We start from the raw sequence: 20,388 nt of genomic DNA, 5'->3' as shown, positions 1-20,388 counted from the left end.
ATTTATTCAGATCATTGGAGAGCCCCCTCTTGTCCATAAAAGAGCTTGGGTTCGATTCCCGGATCAGGTCACTGTGCGGAGTTTGTACATTTTCCCTGTGTCTGCATGGGTGTCCTCCCAAAGTCTGAATGACGTGCTGGTTAGGTGAATTGGTCATGTTAAATTGTCCCTCTGTGTACCCAAACAGGCCGGAGTGTGGCGACAAGGGGATTGTCACAATGTTAATGTAAATCTACTTGTGACTCATGAATAAATTTTAAACCTTTGATCACTGGATTTGGGATGTTAACTTTAAAAATAAAAGAAGTGCGTTCCTGTTAGTTAATGGAATATGTCTGAGGGCTGATTGGCCTCCTGTTTGTATGTTCTTAATTGGATGGGACATTAAGACACTTCACGTCCTTATTCTGTATTACTCTTTGTGTGTGTGTGACTGGGAGGTGATGGTGTTCCCATTGCAATGCTGTCCTTACCTCAGTGAGAGGCTCACAGGAAGCAGTACAGTTGAAGTAAATTGCTGCAGTGAATCCGACAGTTCATACATCGCGGCTACACTATGAATGGGGTGAAGGAGGGGTATTGATGGATGGATATGGGGTCACAGGGTAAGCCAGTGGAATGCTCTATCCCACTCTGTTATTGTGGTTGCACTTGTCCAGTGTTTGAGGGTTATCCAACTGCTGCTGACTTCAGCATTTTCCAGGTTGTTTATTCCCCTTATTACCCTTGGATTTTCTGTCTTTGTCTTTCCGAGGGGTTAGATGGCTGGAATAGGGGGTAGGTGGGGTGGGTAGGGGTGGATGGTCCAGCTATCCTGGTGTTCCTACTGGATTGTGTGTTCACTCTGCTGCCTGACATTTCTGGGTGAATTAACATTGAAATTTACTCTGTTCCAGAACAACCCAAGGAGGCCCTATTACTGACTGCTACACTTCCACACACAGACACAAGGAGACTTTACCATTCAGTCCTTGGCTGTGATGTTTACTTTGGTTCTTCAGTAATGCAGTGATTGGATGATTGTGCTTGCGAGGGATGAACTCAAGTTGGATTTCCCTGAAAAGCCATGCCGGAACTTTCTGTGCCACTGCTATTGGGTCACATTTCTCCCAATTACCTTTCTGGACTCAAAGTAACCCTTTCCTTACCCATGCAGGAATGAGTACTGTGCAGCGAAAAGGAAATCCCAAAATGAAGAGTTTATTTGAATGCCTTGTTTGGTTCCCAACACAGTGAAAATCGTGCTAGATCTCACATTGGAGATTGCCGGCCAACCCTCTCCTTTCTCATCTACCCACTGCAGCGATTCTGGGGCAGAATCAGACTGCAGTGCGTCTCACACTGTCCTCGTGTATCTTGGCCTTGGGGCTGAGGGAGGAATTCTCTGTAGCTGCTCTAAACATTCGAGAAACCTGAGGGTATGTTACTAAGGCCCAGACATCCGGCAGGAGAAATCTCAGCTGTTTTGGACATCTCTGATAGTTGCTCAGTAATGTTTTAATCTCTAGACGAAGGTCATTCAAACATTTTCTTGCAAAATGTAGAAACTGCTGCATGTTTGTGCTTAATAAATTTTATTCTAAACATCATGCGAGTCACGCTTTCTGTTTTAAGGATGCCCAGGCAAGTCTGAGTGAGTCCCCCACTCAGCTGCCAATTGGAGCAAGGTTTCAGGGGACTGTGCCTTAAAGGACCACGGCACCACAAGGATTGCTGGAGATTTTGGTTGGAGGAATGGGTGGGTGCTGCATTTCAGGGAGGGAATGGGTGGATACAATGTTTTGGGGAGGGGGTGGGTGTACTGTTCATATAAACAATAGAATTAGGAGCAGGAGTAGGCCATTCGGCCCCTCAAGCCTGCTTTGCCATTCAATAAGGTCAAGATTGATCTATTGTAACTTTAACCCCACATTCCCACCTACCCCTATCAGGGATGAACTAGCTAGATGGATTCAGAACTGGCTTAGCCATGGAAAACAGAGGGTACTGGTGGAAGGGTGTTTTTCCGATTAGAGGTTTGTAACTAGTGTCCCGCAGGGATCAGTGTTGGGACCTCTGCTGTTTGTAATATATATAAATGACTTGGAAGAAAACGTAGCTCATCTGATTAGTAAGTTTGCAGATGATACAAAGATTGGCGGAGTTGCAGATAATGATGAAGATTGTCAGAATACAACAGGACATAGGCTGGAAAATTGGGTGGAGAAATGACAGATGGAATTTACTTCAGACAAATGCGAGGTGATGCATTTTGGCAGATTGAATCCAGGTGGGAGCTATAACAAATGGCAGAACCATCAGGAGTATAGGCACACAGAGATTTGGGAGTATCGGTCCACAGATCCTTAAAAGTGGCAGCACAGGTGGAAAAGGTGGTAAAGAAAGCGTATAGCATGCTTGTCTTCGTTGGCCAGGGCAAAGAGTATAAAAATTGGCAAATTATTGTATAAAACGTTTGTTAGGCCATATTTGGAACACTGTGTCCAATTCTGATTGCCAAACTACCAGAAGAACGTGGAGGCTTTGGAGAGAATGCAGAAAAGATTTACCAGGATGTTGCCTGGTATGGCGGGTATTAGCTATGAGGAGAGATTGAATAAACTGGGATTGCTCTCACTGGGGAGATGGAGGCTGAGGAGCGACCTAATAAAAGTTTATAAAATTATGAGGCATATGGATAGGGTGACAGTTGGAAGATTTTTCCCAGGGCAGAAATGACAATTACTAGGGAACACAAGTCCAAGGTAGAGGAGAAAGGTTCAGTGGAGATGTGCGGTGGAAATTTTTTACAGAGGGTGGTGGGGCCTGGAATGTACTGCTAAGTGAGGTGGTTGGGGCAAATACATTTAGCCACATTTAAGACATCTTGATAGACATGAACAAACATGGAATTGAGGGATGTAAGTGGTTGGTGTAGATAGGTACATGTTTGGTGCAGGCTTGGTGGGCTGAAGGGCCTGTTCCTGTGCTGTACTGCTCTTAGTTCTTTATTCTATCCCTGATAACCTTTCACCCTCTAAATAATCAAAAATCTAGTTCATTCTACACTCCCCATGAAACACTCCCCACTCCCAGGACAGGTACAGCACAGGGTTAGATACAGAGTAAAGCTTCCTCCACATGGTCCACATCAAACACTCCCAGGACAGGGACAGCATGGGGTTAATTATAGACAAAACTCGCATACTGTTGGGTGTTGTGTTCCTGGGGAAGTGGGGGAGTGGGTGCTGTGTTTCTGGGACAGAGGTAGGGTGTTCCTGGGAGGAGGTGCTGTGTCCCCTGGTGTGGGGTGGGTAATGTGTTCTTGGGGGAGGATACTCTGTTCCCCGGTGGGGTGGGGGGGAGCGTTGGTGTTGTGTTCTCTGGAGGGAGAGTGCCGTGTTCACTGGGGAGTGGGTGCAGTGTTCCCAGGGAGGGGGGGGAAGGGAGGTGATGAAGTGGGTGCTGTGTTCCTGGGGGGGACACGTTGGTGCTCTGTTCCCGGGGAGTGGATGGTGTGTGTTCCCAGGGTGGGGGAGGAGTGGGTGCTGTACTCTCGGAGGGGGAGTGTGGGTGTTGTGTTCCCAGAGGGAGTAGGTGCTGTGTTCCCAGGGGATTGGATGCTGTATTCCTGGGTGGGGGGCGGGGGATGGGTGCAGTGTTCCCAGGGGGAGTGGGTGCAGTATTCCGGGGGGGTGGTGTGGCTGCAGTGTTCCCAGGGGGAATGGGTGTAGTGTTCCCGGGGGGCGGGGGCAGTGGATGCAGTTTTCCTGAGGATGGAGTGGGTGCAGGGTGCAGTGTTCCCGGGGTTTGTGGGGGAGGGGTGGGGAGTGGATGCTGTGTTCCCCGGGAGGGGGTGTGTTCCCGGGGGGCGTGTTCCTGCCTCCTGTGGTGTTCCGGGTTGCTGTCTCTCTCTCTCTCTCTCCCTGTCTTGGGGATTATTGGCGACCTTTGCCTTTCAAACAGCGCTGGGATCTGAGTTGGAAGCAGTCGAGCTCCAGCCCCGGGTCTCCAGCCTCTCGGCAGCCGCCAGGATGGGGGTGGGAGCCGGAGTCACCGCTTTCCTTCTGTCGCTGAGCGCAATCCCCACCTCATTCCTCCTTAACTGGTCGTCGGCCATGGACAGGTGAGACTGAGCCCGAGTGAGGGAGCTGGGAGCCAGCCTGGGAGAGGATTGCAATCCAGCCACTGACTGCAGACAGGAGACAGACAGAGTTCTCCCTGCAAAATATACAGGAGGGGGAGCCTGTACCCCAGTGAGAGTCAGCACCTTCAGGAGAGGAGGGGAACCCTGTACCCCAGTGAGAGTCAGCACCTTCAGGGGAGGAGGGGGACACTGTACCCCAGTGAGAGTCAGCACCTTCTGGAGAGGAGGGGGATCCTGTACCCCAGTGAGAGTCAGCACCTTCAGGAGAGGAAGGGAACGCTGTACCCCAGTGAGAGTCAGCACCTTCTGGAGAGGAGGGAGATCCTGTACCCCAGTGAGAATTGGTTCTGGAGTGGGGAATGGTGGTGGGGGGGAGGTAGTGGTGTTTGAGGGGTTGTGCGGTGGAGGCAGGAAGAAGAATATTTGACTTATTATTGTCAGATGTATTACTATACAGTGAAAAGTATTGTTTCTTGCTAGCTATATAGACAAAGCTTACTGTTCCTAGAGAAGGAAAGGAGACAGTGCAGAATACAGTGTTACAGTCATAGGTAGGGTGTATAATAGGCAGATGAGTAAAAGGCCCTTGTGCATGCAGTCTGTCAAGGTTCAGAGGTCAGAGGTGCTTGAACTTGTTCATAGTTTGTTGGTGTTGCTAAGGCAGCCACAGGCTCCATAGTGAACTCACCGTTTAATATCAGATTTCAGGAATGCAGTGTAGTGAGAATATCTTCATCAAATTCAGACAAAAGACAAGACAGCTTCCACAGAGCAGGATGAGAGATTGAATCATATTGTGTGGGTGGTGAGGAGGGGGAGGTGGTGGTTAGGGTCAGGGGGATTAGGGTTGCAGTTTAGGGTCAGCGCTTTAGGGTCAGGGCAGTCAGGGTTGGGGCGGTTAGGGTTGGGGGTTAGGGCCAGGGGTTAGGTGTCGGGGTTTGGGGTTGGAGTTAGGGTCGGGGGGTTAAGGTCAGGGGGTTAATGTCGGGGTGGTTAGGGTCGGGCGGTTAGGGTCAGGGTTTAGGTGTTGGGGTTAGAGTCAGGGAGTTAGGGTCAGGAGGTTAAGGTCAGGGGGTTAGTGTCAGGGTGGTTAGGGTCGGGGAGTTAGGGTCGGGGGTTAGGATTAGGGTTGGGGGTTAGGGTTGGGGTTTAAGGTCAGGGGATTGAGATAAGGGGGCTGGGATAAGGAGGTTAAAGTTGAGTCAGTTATGGTCAGGGGTTAGAGTCGGGGCGGTTAGGGTCAGGCTGACAGTTTTCTGATCACTCATGCAGCCAGTTCTGTTGATCAGCAGACTCTGCAATGTCACACTTGATCCTTGCACTCTGATGTCAGTTTCGACTTTAAACTTTGAGCTCCAAGTTGGAGTATCTTGTTGTTGGGCACAGGCAGATTCCTGTGGCTGTGGATTAACCCCAATCTGGAGTCAGGATGGGATTGCACTCTGGCTAACAGTTGAAAGATTTCATGGATTTTTGTCAACCGTCTGGAAGTCACTGTTAAAGATGTGTCCAAAACCTGAGAAAGATGGAAATGTGAATCTAAATTGATGATTTTTGACTGTCTTCAATTCTTTTGCTGATCACTGCAGTCATTTGGATTAGAATTAAATTTTAATTCACAGCAATAAAGGCTATTCAGTTCTGTTGGTCATTGTCAGTGTTTCTGCTCTACATAAGCCTTCTCCTAACCCCTTCTTCCCCCCACCCTATCACTGCATCCTTTTATCTGTCCCTTTCTCCCTCACACACTTACCCAACTCTTCCTTGCTAGTGTCCTTCTCAATACAATTCACTTCAACCACTCAGGTTCCACATTCTCTCCACTCTCTGGGTAAAGAAATTGATTTATTAGTGAGTATCTTGTGCTTGTTGCCCTGGTTCTAGACTTGCCCGCTACAAAGAGTCATGAACAAAGCCCAATCCATTACGCAAACCAGCCTCCCATCCATTGACTCAGTCTACACTTCCCACTGCCTCGGCAAAGCAGCCAGCATAATTAGGGACCCCACATACCCCAGACATTCTCTGTTCCACATTTTCCAGTTGGGAAAAAAATACAAAAGTCTGAGGTCACATACCAACCAATTCAAGAACAGCTTCTTCCCTGCTGCCATCAGACTTTTGAATGGTCCTACCTTATATTGAGCTGATCTTTCTCTGCATCCTAGCTATGACTGTAACATCACATTCCGCACTCTCTCTTTCCCTTTTCCCCTATGTACTCTGTGAACAGTATGCCTTTGTCTGTATGGTGCGCAAGAAACAATACTTTTCAATGGATGGAGTTTTACAGCCTCGCTTGTTCCAAAACTGTAAAATCCCACCCGAGGTCAACAAACCTTCCCATGTTCCGCCCCTCGCCCGCTCCGATTCCTGTGGTGGGTGGGGCAGTAAAATCCTGGCCACTGTTTAAAGTTTATTTATTAGTCACAAATAAGGCTTACATTAACACTGCAATGAAGTTACAGTGAAATTCCCTTAGTCACCAAGTTCTGACACCTGTTTGGGTCAATGCACCTAACCAGCATGTCTTTCAGACTGCAGGAGGAAACTGGAGAACTCAGAGGAAACCGATGTAGACACGGGGAGAATGTGCAGACTCCATACAGACTGACCCAAGCCGGGAATTGAACCCGGGTCCCTGGCACTATGAGGCAGCAGTACTAACCACTGTGCCACCGTGCTGCCTCTGTATCTCAATACATAGACAATAATGAATCAAATCAAAAAATGGCAATGTCTTCTCTATCCTATCAAACCTTTCCATCATCTTGAAAACCTCAAAAAGGCCAGTCCCCAGCTTTCTCGACCTACAGAAGCAGAATCTCAGCCTGTCCAGTCTCTCCCAATGGTTACCATCTCTTCCTTGGCAGCTCTTGTGATTAATTCCTTTCTCCTTTTCCCATTTAAAGTCCAGTGATGGTGTTTGCTGCTGGTGTTGGAGTTCTCCTTGGCCTGTTGTTGGTGTTGTACCTGCTCGTCATGGGGAGATCTCCCAAGGATCCCCTATTTTATGGTAAGTGATAGGGAGCTGATTGCCTGAGGAGGGGGCTGAGGGTCTCCGGGTTTCTGAAGGTGTGTCACCGACTGCAGAACGGAATCCAAGTCAACTGCTTAACCTCAAAAACTGAAACAGCAAGGCACAGCGAGGGACCATGAACGATGGTGATATAAATTGTGATCACTGGACTGGGGGGCATAGAAACATGAATAACCACCTGTGTTCTCCCCATTGACTAATAGATAACGGGATTAGTCAATATCACGCTAACCAAATCCATGTTGACGTGGAGGGGGGCAGTCTGATAGGGGAGGGGTATTTCGGGGTGGGGGGGGTTAACATATGAGTGGCATGACAGGCAAGTGGAGGGGGCTGATGCAGAGTAATATGAATGGGAATGATCTGATAGGGAATATTGAGTAACTTCTTACCTTTTGTTTCAGTCTTCGCAGTGTTCTCCTTTACAAGTATCATCGATTTAATTATCTCCCTGGAACAGGATGGCTATATCGAAGGATTCATGGGATTTTACTTGAAGGAGGTATCTGTTTCTGACGTTGGGGAGACGTTTGTTGTGTTTTCTTGATCTTCTGCCGTTGTTCAGCCCATTTCTCTGGTGGTTCTCTCAGTCTCCCATTGGCCTCATGTATAATTCAGGCCTTCCCTCTGCTTCAGAGATTTGAGATCTCACTCTATTTTAACATTCCAGTGCATTTCTGCTGGAGGTGCCACCTTTTAGGTGAGTTGTTAAACCACCTGACCTCTCATAAGAATCCCACGGCCAACATTTCGAAGAGTGCAGGAATTCTGACCAATATTCATCCCACAACCAACATCACTAAAAGAGATAATTTGGGTTCTTGCTATACACAAATTGGCCGCTGTATTTCCTACATTACAATAGTGCCAGGGACCCAGGTTCAATCCTGGCTTGGGTCACTGTCTGTGCAGAGTCTGCAGATTCTCCCCTTGTCTGCGTGGATTTCCTCCGGGTGGTCCGGTTTCCTCCCACAGTCCGAAAGATGTGCTGGTTAGTGCATTGGCTGTACTAAATTCTCGCTCAGTGTACCTGACCAGGCGCTGGAGTGTGGCAACTGGGGGATTTTCACAGTAACTTCATTGCAGTGTTTATGTAAGCCTACTTGTGAAACTAGTAAATAAACTTGACAATAGTGAATTTGATAGGCCAAATGGCAATTTCCTGAGTGTCAGTGACCCTATCCCATTCATGAGTTCGCTACCTAATGACAGGTCTTTGGTTCATTATCTGCTGATGTTTGACTCAGAGCTATTGACTGGGTAGTTTTTTGGCAGTGTTCGTTTAGCCATCACTTTCCACTCTGAAATGCAGCTCTCACATCACCCACAGCTGGAACGGAAATAGAACCTGCACTGATGGTCATGTTCTGAGCCACGTGCCAGTCATCCAACCAGTTGAGCTAACTAGGTTCTGACGATAGTCTCTGCCCTTCATCAGCTGTCAAACGCGTTGAGACATCCTGAAGATGTGACAGGCATTACACAAGTGCAAGTTCTTTCTTCACTCTTCCTCCTCCTGCTGCAATTTCAGCTCCTTATCACACCACAGACCTTAGCGACCCTTCCCTGGGGACTGTCCCTTGGTGAGAAGGTTTACCCAGTTCTGTGTGAGGTGACATGGGATTGGAGGGGGGAGGATGAAACTGGAGAGTGAGGTCCTGTCTGCTGGGGGTATGAATCCATTGGTTAGTGATGGGGAATGTGAAACCTGGTTGGCCTCCCCTTCCCAAATCCAGGAATGCTAAGGTCTGTGTTTCCAATCAGCAATTCCATGCTGACCCAGGTGGGTTGGATGGGAAGTGCTAGTGCTGTTTATCATGATGAAGTGTGTGTTTGCCTCAGTGTTGAGCATATTTATTTCCTCCATCCCAAATATTCATCAATTTTGATCAGCTTTTTATGTTTGTAACCTGGCTGTGTTTGGGGTTGGATGGGTGGTGGTTAGAATGGAGATGGATTGATGGAGATCGATGGCTCATGCCCATGCTCTGCTCCTTTGATAGGGGGAACCATATCTCCGCAGTGCCTATGGTATACTGATCTGTTACTGGGATGGGACAGTCCATTATGTGCTCTACCTGATGATGATAGCAGCCATAACACTGAGGTAAGGCACCAAGCATTAGCCCACATTGATCACATCTGAAGCACTTGTGTTTAATTCTGGGCACCACATCTCTGGAACGGTGTGCTGACTTTGGACAAAGTACATCCCAGGTTGACTAGCACCTCACCGAGGTTTAAACTGATTGCATGAACTGCACTTGTATTGGAACGGAAACATGTCGCGGCGAGGATGGATGTCACATGTCATCACTGAACCTTATGATTTCACCCAAAGGTGGAGTTACCGGACTGTTGGCCTTTACTGGCTGGGTTCCATTGCCATGAGTCTTGTCACCCTCTTACTTGGAACCATTGTTGGTAAGTGACTGTCAATGCTTCGGATTATTCCCAGGAAACTGGGAGAGAGAGGATACAGGGGCGGGATATTGTGAATAACATCCAGAATATTGCACCAAAGGCATTTCACAGGAGCACTATACAGCAAAGTTTGATACGGAGCCACACTAATGTCAATGTAAAGGTCAAAGAGGTGGATTATAAAGAGATTTTAAAAGAAGGAAAGAAACATAGAGATAAATGATAATCCCCATCCTGGAAGATACATTCTGACCATAGAAATATTCACTGATACAGTGTAGAGGAAGCTTTATTTTGTATCTAACTGCGTGCTGTACCTGTCCTGGGAGTGTTTGATGGGGACAGTATAGAGGGAGCTTTACTCTGTATCTAGCCCCGTGCTGTACCTGTCCTGGGAGTGTTTTATTCAGTAAGTGGATTAATGTGGTTGGATTGTCCTCCTAACTTCCCATGAATATTATTTCAGTATAATCAGGTTATTATTTCAGCTATAAAACAAAAAGCAATGATATACAAAGAGAACAAGCATGACTGATTTGGGATTAGCTAATAGTTTGGATTTTCATTCTTGTATTCAATTCTGAAGGTAAGTTTGGAACTGAAATCCGTCCTGCGTTCCTGCTCAATGTTCCATATGTGTTGATCCTGATTTGGGCTGGAAAGAGAATCTATGGGATGCCCAGAGCATTGCCACAGACATTGGCAAATCAGGTAAGGAACTTTTGGAATAGTCTGGAGAAGTCATACCCTAATGGTAGTAACAAAGTTACACTGAAGGAGCTTTACTTTGTATCTAACCCCGTGCTATACCTATCCTGGGAGTGTTTGAAGGAGGACAGTGTAGAGGGAACTTTACTCTGTATCAAACCCTGTACTGTACCTGTCCTGGGAGTGTTTGATGGGGACAGTGTAGAGGGAGCTTTACTCTATATCTAACCCCATGCCGTACCTGTCCTGGGAATGTTTGATAAGGACAGTGTAGAGGGAGATTTACTCTATCTGATCATGTAGAGAATACTCACAAAGGTTACATATTAGTGAATATTGTTTTTGATTAGCTATAGTTTTATTATTCATTGTATTATTTTAATTACCAAAAGACTGTTACCTATTTATTGTTCTTCAGTAATTAGATTGGTGGGTTTTCTATGTTCAGTGTGAAGAGAACAATGAAATTAATCTGGATTGATTATTTATTGAGGGCTGTGCTGTGGCTATTTCCTCAGAGTGCCATGGGACAGAGGAGGTGGTTACACCGGCGGCCCCTGGATCTCTGCTTCATCGTGTACTTGCTGTTTGCTACTGCCTACACACTCTACAGGGGCTTTGTAAGTAACAGCCACTAACTGAGGGAGTGCTGCACTGTCAGAGGGTCAGCATGGAGGGAGTGCCGCACTGTCAGAGGGTCAGTATGGAGGGAGTGCTGCACTGTCAGAGGGTCAGCATGGAGGGAGTGCCGCACTGTCAGAGGGTCAGCATGGAGGGAGTGCTGCACTGTCAGAGGGTCAGTACTGAGGGAGTGCTGCATTGTCAGAGGGTCATTACTGAGGAGTGCCGCACTGTCAGAGGGTCAATACTGAGGGAGTGCCGCACTGTCAGAGGGTCAGTACTGAGGGAGTGCCGCACTGTCAGACGGTCAGTACTGAGGGAGTGCCGCACTGTCAGACGGTCAGTACTGAGGGAGTGCCGCACTGTCAGACGGTCAGTACTGAGGGAGTGCCGCACTGTCAGACGGTCAGTACTGAGGGAGTGCCGCACTGTCAGAGGGTCAGAACAGAGGGAGTGCCGCACTGTCAGAGGGTCAGTACTGAGGGAGTGCCGCACTGTCAGAGGGTCAGTACTGAGGGAGTGCCGCACTGTCAGACGGTCAGTACTGAGGGAGTGCCGCACTGTCAGACGGTCAGTACTGAGGGAGTGCCGCACTGTCAGACGGTCAGTACTGAGGGAGTGCCGCACTGTCAGAGGGTCAGAACAGAGGGAGTGCCGCACTGTCAGAGGGTCAGTACTGAGGGAGTGCTGCACTGTCAGAGGGTCAGTACTGAGGGAGTGCCGCACTGTCAGAGGGTCAGTACTGAGGGAGTGCTGCACTGTCAGAGGGTCAGAACAGAGGGAGTGCTGCACTGTCAGAGGGTCAGAACGGAGGGAGTGCCGCACTGTCAGAGGGTCAGTACTGAGGGAGTGCTGCACTGTCAGATGGTCAGTACTGAGGGAGTGCCGCACTGTCAGAGGGTCAGTACTGAGGGAGTGCTGCACTGTCAGAGGGTCAGAACAGAGGGAGTGCCGCACTGTCAGAGGGTCAGTACTGAGGGAGTGCTGCACTGTCAGAGGGTCAGAACGGAGGGAGTGCCGCACTGTCAGAGGGTCAGTACTGAGGGAGTGCTGCACTGTCAGAGGGTCAGAACAGAGGGAGTGCCGCACTGTCAGAGGGTCAGTACTGAGGGAGTGCTGCACTGTCAGAGGGTCAGTACTGAGGGAGTGCCGCACTGTCAGAGGGTCAGTACTGAGGGAGTGCTGCACTGTCAGAGGGTCAGAACAGAGGGAGTGCTGCACTGTCAGAGGGTCAGAATGGAGGGAGTGCCGCACTGTCAGAGGGTCAGTACTGAGGGAGTGCTGCACTGTCAGAGGGTCAGAACGGAGGGAGTGCCGCACTGTCAGAGGGTCAGTACTGAGGGAGTGCTGCACTGTCAGAGGGTCAGAACAGAGGGAGTGCCGCACTGTCAGAGGGTCAGTACTGAGGGAGTGCCGCACTGTCAGAGGGTCAGTACTGAGGGAGTGCCGCACTGTCAGACGGTCAGTACTGAGGGAGTGCTGCACTGTCAGACGGTCAGTACTGAGGGAGTGCCGCACTGTCAGAGCTATGACACTTTGGATGAAAAATTCAGTTGACGACTGGTCTGCCCCCTGAGGTTGATCTTAAAGATTTCAGGAGATTATTGGAAGTGGAACAGGAGCCATTCTCTGGGTTGTCTTATCCCTACACGTCTCTGTACCAATGGCACCAAAAACAATGCAACTACTCTGAAGCTTAGAGAAGCTGCTGTAACTGTTTTTTTTAGATTTGTGTACTGTTCTTTGAGTCCCTATTCTGGGATAACTCTGTGTGTTTGATTTATTTCCCAGTGAGGTATTTATCCTGGTTCGGACAATGACTCATTTGTGACTTGCTTGCTATTCTACCGTGAATAAGCTCAGCTCAGGCAGCCTCAGTAAGAGGGATCTTTGACTACTGCTCATCATCCAGTGATCCAGCAAGTGGATTTCTGTGGGAAGGTGATGTGCTCGGAGTCTATGCACCAAACCCACTGTCCAGGCTGATGTTTGGGCAGTTATCACTCGAGAAAGATCAACATCATGAGGATTGGGCTAAATGGGGATGGTTGGGTTTGAGGGGGAGGAGGGGTAGGATTTAAATCATGGGATGTGGAAGCCACTGACTGCACCAATATTTGTTGCCCTTTCCTAATTGCCCTTTAACTGAATGTCTCACTTGACCATTTTAGAGGGCAGTTAAGAGCCAACCACATTGCTGTGGGTTTGGAGTCACATGTAGGCCAGACTGGGTAAGGACAGCAGATTTCCTTTCCACATTACACAGAACAAAGAACAATACAGCACAGGAACAGGCCCTTCGGCCCTCCAAGCCTGCACCGCTCATGCACCAACTAGGTCATTCGTTTGATTCCTCTATTTCCAGTCTGTTCATGTGGCTATCTAGATAAGTCTTAAACGATCCCAGCGTGTCCCCCTCCACCACCCTACTTGGCAGTGCATTCCAGGCCCCCACCACCCTCTGTGTAAAATATGTGCCCCTGACATTTGTGTTGAACCTTGGCCCCCTCACCTTGAACTTGTGTCCCCTTGTGTTCATCACCTCCGACCTGGGAAAAAGCTTCCCACGGTTCACCCTATCTTTGCCCTTCAAAATTTTATATACCTCTATTAGGTCACCCCCTCATCCTCCGTCTTTCCAGGGAAAACAACCCCAGTTTACCCAATCTCTCCTCATAGCTAAGACCCTCCATACCAGGCAACATCCTGGTAAACCTGTTCTGTACTCTCTCCAAAGCCTCCACGTCCTTCTGCTAGTGTGGCGACCAGAACTGGACGCAGTTTGTCTGGATTGTCAAAAATACAATACATTGTGTACAGTCTGGGGATTGTGCGGGTTTGCTCTGGTTATATCACAGCTCCATTTACTGACAGAGTGCGGGGAGGGGGGTGGGGTTTAGTGTAAAACAAACTGTTGGATTTCCACCCCATTCAAAGTCATGTTCCATTGAAATCAGCAGAGAGGAATAGTGGGCAGAATGTGAAACCTGATCCCATGGGTTTCCTGCATTGTGAGATAGGTTTAATGTTACTCTCTCACCCCCTTGCCTTCTCTTCCCCACACACACATACCCCCTCCCACCCCCTAACCATGAGCGCATGTTTGTTGTAATTGTGACTTGGATGAATCTCTGGAATTCTCTGCCCACTGAGGTGGCGGAGGCTACCTCGTTGAATATATTTAAGTCACGGGTAGATAGATTTCTGATAGACAAGGGAATTAAGGGTTATGGGGAGCATAGAGGAAAGGGGAACTGATTCACTTCAGATCAGCCATGATCTTATTGAATGGTGGGTCAGGCTCGAAGGGCTAGTTGGCCTACTCCTGCTCCTGTTTCTTATGTTCTTATGAGTTCTTGGCACACCATAACATTCAAGGCTACGGGCCAAGTGCTGGCAAGTGGGATTAGGTAGGCAGGTCAGGGTCTTTCATGCGTCAGTGCAGACTTGATGGGCTGAAGGGCCTCTTTTGCGCTGTAGTATTCTGCGATTCTGTGACTCTGTAATGTGATCTATCTGATTTAGATTGTCCTCGATTGTCCCTTTGATACATGTGACACCTATGCTTATGACTGGGAGCCCTACCTGTTGGACCCGGTGATGTACGGCAAGATCCAGGCAAGTTGTTGACTGCTATGGGGTAGAGTGTACCTGGGCTGTGGGGAAAGGCTGAGTGGTGGGTATCTCTGGTACACTGAACTCTACACTATGCCAAAACCAGGATTTTAAAATTTCAACACTTATATTTCAATCTCTCCATGAGGGATCGCCCCTCCCTATGTCTGTACATGTCCTCCAGCCCAGTAACCTTTCAGATCTCTGTGTAACTCTGATTCCAGCCTCTCCTGCATCGCCTCTGCTGACTTTAATCACTTTACCCCTGGCGCCGTGCCTTCAGCTGCCTGGCCTCTGAACTCTGCTAATCCCTCCCTAAGCCTCTCTGCCTTTCTCCTTTTAAGACACTCCTGAAAACCTGTCTCTTTGACCTGTCCTGATACCTCCTGATAGTGCTCAATGTTAAATTCTGTTTGATAATCACTTCTGTGAAATACTTTGGGATATTTTCCTTCTGAAACATTCTATATAAATGCAACTTATATTTCTGCTCCTGTACTCTCATTCTGCATTTCACACTGCCACCAGGTGGACACTTTGTGCTACACACTCACTCACACGCACGCGCACACGCACACACACGCACGCACACACACACGCACACACACACAAACTCACTCATGTGTGCATGCACACACACTCACATACAAACTCTCATATACACTCACATACACACGCACACACACTCACATACACACGCAACACACACACGCACACACACGCACATGCACACACACACAAACTCACTCATGCGTGCATGCACACACACTCACATACAAACTCTCATATACACTCACTCACACGCACACACACTCACTCATACACACACACACACGCGCACTCACGCACAGGCACACACACACATTCACACACAAACACACTCACACACACACATGCTCACACACACTCACACACATTCACACACATACGCACACACAAACATTCTCACACACACACACACACATTCACACACACACAGATACATACTCACACACACACACACATTGTCACACACATACACACTCACACATACATACACTCACACACATACACTCACATACATACACACACACTCATACACATACACTCACACACACACTCACATGAACACACACACACACTCATACACTCACTCACACACATACTAATACACACACACAGTTATGCAATCACACAAGTTCACGTCATCATTCACTCAGATGAATTCTCTCTCCCATACACAATTCTCACTCCCCCATTCACACATTCACATCTCTCACTGGTGTCCAGTTGGTCAGTTTCTGGGACTTGTGTTTGTTGTTTCTTTAAACGAGGGGTTTAAAGAGGGGTTTCATGCTCTCTTTCAGTTACTGGTCAACATGTTCTACCTGGTGCCCTTTTTTAGCCTGGCACTGTATGGCCTGATTGTACCTGGCTGTGACTGGATGCCTGACCTGAGTGTGGTGTTTGCAGGAGCCATAGCCCAGGTAAGTCACTGGTGTTAGTGTTTCTAACTCAATACTAGAAGCATAGAATTTCTACAGTGCAGAAGGAGGTCATTCAGCCCATCGAGCCTGCACTGACAACAATCCCACCCAGGCCCTATCCCCATAACCCCATGCATTTACCCTAGCTAAGAGGCAATTTAATATGGCCAATCCACCTAACCTGCACATCTTTGGGCTGTGGGACGAAACTGGACCGCCCGGAGGAAACCAACGCAGACGCGGAGAGAACATGCAAACTCCACACAGACAGTGACCCAAGCGTGGCCATGGAGAGTGATGCAGGTTGGTGTTGAGATTGTTGGGGGGTGAGGAATGTGTTTAACGGGGCCAGAGAAGGGGCATTCTCCACTAGAATGGAGAGGAAAGCCTCCATTAGCCAAATGCAATTTTTATCGTGTGGTTAAGATATCAATAGGGAAGAAAGAATTATTCTCACCTGAGGGTCACTGCCCCAGTAAGAGGCCTGAGAATTCAGATTAACCCTAAAGTGGAGAATCTTCTATCATTGACTGTCCTCTTCCCATTTACTTAATGTGTTTACCTACCCCTCTCTTTTACCATGTTCCAAATCATTGATGGGTGACAGGGTGGCACAGTGGTTAGCACTGCTGCCTCGCAGTGCCAGGGACCCGGCTTGGGTGACTGTGTGGAGTTTGCACATTCTCCCTGTGTCTGCGTGGGTTTCTCCTGGATGCTTCGGTTTCCTCCCACAGTCCAAAAGATGTATAGGTTAGGTGGATTGGCAATGCTAAATTGTCCCTTAGTATCAGGGAGACGAGCATCGGTTATGAGGGTAGATCCTGGGTGGGAATGTGGTCAGTGCAGATTTGATGGGCTGAATGGTCTCCTTCTGCACTGAAGGATTCTATGATTAATTATTGAAAAAAAAAGCTGGGAATCAAATCCAGGTCTCTGGTACTGTGAGGAACAGAACTAACCACTGTGCCACCGTGCCACCCATGTTCAAAGTAATTAAGAGGTGTCTGGATACAGCACTTTGGGCTAATAGGATCAAAAGTTATGTGGAAAAAGCAAGACTAAGCTATTGAGTTGGATGATCAGCCATGATCATAATGAATAACAGAGCAGACTTGAAGGGCCAAATGGCCTCCTCCTGCTTCTATTTTCTATGTTTAAAGACTCTGCTTCCACATCATCTTGGGGTAATGAATTCCAAAGGGGCAGGCTCGAAGGGCTAGATGGCCTACTCCTGCTCCTATTTCTTATGTTATGTTCAAAGGCTCACCTTTCTTTTAGAGAAGAAATTCTTCCTCATCCTCCTGTGTGGGTGCCAAGGAATATTTTTATTAAGTTCAAGCTGCTATATAAATGCAAGTTGTTGTTGTGTGGGGAAGACCTCCCATTTCTGATAATACCTTTTTAAACTGGCTTCTTCTCCCCACCTCCAGGCTCAGTTTTCCCACGTTGGCGCATCTATACACCCACGTACTGCCTTCACATACCGTGTCCCCCAGGACATCGTCTCATCTTTCCTGTACGCCAACGTCCTCTATGCTGTCGGTGCCCAGCTCCTGGCACTTCGCTGCATCATGTGCTCCAACCTCTTTCTGAAAGGCAGGCCCAGGACGAACGAGGAGCTGCAGAAGAAAGCAAACTGAGAGGATAGGCCAAGCGGAGCGAGAGCTGAGGGGCAGCCCGAAATGTTCGTGCTGTTAAAATAATTTAAATGATCTTCAATGCCTAGCGGGTAGAACTCTCACCCACGAGTCAGAACGTTGTAGGTTCAAACCCCCACACTCCAGACTCTGAAGCGCACCACCAGGCTGATCCCTCAGTGCAGTCCTGAGTAAGTGCTGCACTGTCAGCGATGCTGCTTTTTGGATGAAACTATCAACCAAAAGCCTGCCTGCTCACTCAGGGGGATGTTAATGATCCCATGGTTGGTATTTGAAGGAAGGTAGACTTTGGCTAATATTTACCCCTCGATCAACATTGCCAAAACAGCTTTAGTCTTCAGCACATTGTGGGATCTTATCTTTCATTAATTGGCTGCCGAGTTTCCTACTTCACAACAGTGACCTCACACCAACAGAGTATTTCATTGGTTGTAAAGAGTCATAGAAGTTTACAGCACGGAAACAGGTCCTTTGGCCCAACTTTTTTTTAAACACCTAAACTAATCCCAATTGCCTGCATTTGGCCCATATCCCTCTAGACACATCTTATCCATGTAACTATCTAAATGCTTTTTAAAAGACATCGTTGCACCCGCCTCTACTACTACCTCTGGCAGCTTGTTCCAGACACTCACCATCCTCTGTGTGAAAAAATTGCCCAACTGGACCTTTTTGTATCTCTCCCCTCTCACCTTAAAGCTATGCCCTCTAGTTTTAGACTCCCCTACTTTTGGGAAAAGATATTGACTATCTAGCTGCTCTGTGCCCCCTCATTATTTTATAGGCCTCTATAAGATCACCCCTCAGCCTTCTACGCTACAGGGAAAAAAGTCCCAGTCTATCCAGCCTGTCCTTATAACTCAATCCATCAAGACTCGGTAGCATCCTAGTAAATCTTTTCTGCACTCTTTCTGGTTTAATAGTATCCTTTCTATAATAGGGTGACCAGAACTGCACACAGTATTCCAAGTGTGGCCTTACCAATTTCTTGTACAACTTCAACAAGACACTCCAACTCCTGCATTGAAAGTGAATTGGAACATCCTGTGTTTATATATGGTAATACATAATTGCAAATTCCTTCATTTAATTCCTTTATACACCACCCAGATGTATGTTCTGTTTTACATTGGCATACAACCAATTTGTCAACCTACTACCACCCATTTTGCACTCTCTCCAAAGCTTAATTTCCCACCAGGGCTTTTTTCTCTACTCAAACCCATACCCACCCTTTGTGAAGCACACCTTTGCTGTCTTAATGTCACGAATGGACACGTCACGTGCATTTTAATGTCCCCCCTGTAGAATCTCCTAGGCTGAGATTCTGAGCTCACAGTGCATGAGCAAAATTTGAGTGTGGCCATTCAGGGGAAGGGTCATCAACTCCAGGTTCACGCATTCCTGGAGGTGTGCAAAGGGGAGTGGAAATCTAGAACTCTCTTCCCCTAAAACAGTGATTGAGACCAAGGACAGGATTTTCCAGTCCCTCCCTAGTGAGTTTTCCAGTGGCGGAGGTGGCCTGCCGTTGGCCGACGGCAGGATGTTCCGGGTTTTGCGTGGCTTGCACCCTCAGCTCCCAGGAAACACGCCACGAGGGAGCGCCATCGGTAGGACAGCCATTGGGAATGGCTGGAAAATTCCGGCCTGGAGGTTAACTAAAAATGTCAACGTGTGGTTGATTGATTGTTGTAGGTAAGATTAATAAGGGTTATAGATGGACAGATGGTATGGAGGTACAAATTAGCCAATGATCTAATTGAATGGTGGAACAGGCCTGATGGGCTGAATGGTCTCCTCCTCTTCCTATGAAGCTTGTGAAGCATCTCCTTCCATTGGGCCTTACTAGTTGACGAACCTTGAGAAGGTTAGGGCTGCACTGGGACAGAGAGAGACCTTTCCAAAGCTTCAGACTATAGTTGAAATTCCCGTGGGATCCTGATACAGTTCAAAGTATTGAACTCTTGGAGTTAAAGCTTGCCATTGTCTCACAGTCGGGGGGGGGAATCAAACAGCCGAGTGGTCAGAATATGACAATGAGCTCTGTGCCTCTGAACTGGGGACAGCGAAGAAAGAGAGTCCACGTATAGGGCTCTTAATGCTTCAGCACTGTCCACCTAAACCTGGTGGGAAATTGAAACAGTGGAGGAGCTGAAGCAGCTCAGTTAAGAGAGTCTCCTGATGATCAATGTTGAAACCCACAAGTTCTCCTGTGGACACCACACTCCAATAGGATAGAGTTCCCAACTCTCCAGGATTGCACTGTGGAGTCCACAGGAATTGAAGATTAATCTCCAGGCTATTACAGTGAGCGACTCACAAAGAGAAACAAGTCATAAAAAGATTAACCTTTCAAAATGCTTTTTCTTTCTCTTTGAACATTTGAAGATGGGAGGAAAAGATTGTTTCTTGACCAATTGAGTGATTCTTGAGTCAGAGAGTCTTGGGACACGAGGAGGATGAGGATAATTGGTTAACCGATGGTTCAGAGGGTTGGGGGGGGGCGGGGTCAGGCTGTTAGAGGCAGGAGGTTACCTGGTGAAACCTCCTGGAATACATTCAGCCACAGTTGACAAGGCGACAGAAAGTGAGCGAGAGAATTTTCTCAAAAGAATCACTATCTGACCCCAGGGGAATCCGCTCACGCCCTGCAGCTCTCCTTAAGCCTGTCTGTATTTTAATTGTTGAATAGCTGAGTTTGCCTGGGAGTGTCACATTTTGCCTCTTTAT

At 47.9% G+C, this 20,388-nt stretch overlaps 2 protein-coding genes across 2 annotated transcripts in view; both read left to right on the top strand.

The window, feature by feature from the left end:
* sugp1 (SURP and G patch domain containing 1) overlaps window positions 1-1,586 on the top strand; it is a 30,881-nt gene extending 29,295 nt beyond the window's left edge. Inside the window, exon 14 of the mRNA XM_080213205.1 lies at window positions 897-1,586. Within this exon, the coding sequence (XP_080069331.1) occupies window positions 897-923 (27 nt within the window). The 3' untranslated portion in view covers window positions 924-1,586. The remainder of the gene's footprint in view (window positions 1-896) is intronic.
* A 2,292-nt stretch (window positions 1,587-3,878) lies between these two features.
* Window positions 3,879-20,180, top strand: LOC145358798 (transmembrane 6 superfamily member 2-like). The gene is made up of 10 exons (XM_080213099.1): window positions 3,879-4,105; window positions 7,039-7,142; window positions 7,571-7,668; window positions 9,170-9,273; window positions 9,508-9,590; window positions 10,177-10,301; window positions 10,817-10,918; window positions 14,445-14,537; window positions 15,881-16,000; window positions 17,431-20,180. The coding sequence occupies exons 1-10, from the start codon at window positions 4,014-4,016 to the stop codon at window positions 17,638-17,640; spliced, it is 1,131 nt and encodes a 376-aa protein (XP_080069225.1). The 5' UTR covers window positions 3,879-4,013; the 3' UTR covers window positions 17,641-20,180.
* The last annotated feature ends 208 nt before the right edge of the window (window positions 20,181-20,388 follow it).

This window comes from Carcharhinus amblyrhynchos, chromosome 26 (genome assembly GCF_965287045.1).
Source record: "Carcharhinus amblyrhynchos chromosome 26, sCarAmb.v2.hapA, whole genome shotgun sequence".
NCBI classification, from domain to species: Eukaryota; Metazoa; Chordata; class Chondrichthyes; order Carcharhiniformes; family Carcharhinidae; genus Carcharhinus; species Carcharhinus amblyrhynchos.
This window is presented reverse-complemented; position numbering and strand designations above follow the sequence as displayed.

What these genes read in the sequence shown, in the direction of transcription:
- LOC145358798 (XM_080213099.1), top strand. Translation starts at nt 4,014, where the DNA reads ATGGGGGTGGGAGCCGGAGTCACCGCTTTCCTTCTGTCGCTGAGCGCA. An exon ending in ACACACTCTACAGGGGCTTT is followed by an intron (nt 10,919 to 14,444) that starts GTAAGTAACAGC and finishes TATCTGATTTAG; the next exon opens with ATTGTCCTCGATTGTCCCTT. An exon ending in TTGCAGGAGCCATAGCCCAG is followed by an intron (nt 16,001 to 17,430) that starts GTAAGTCACTGG and finishes CCCCACCTCCAG; the next exon opens with GCTCAGTTTTCCCACGTTGG.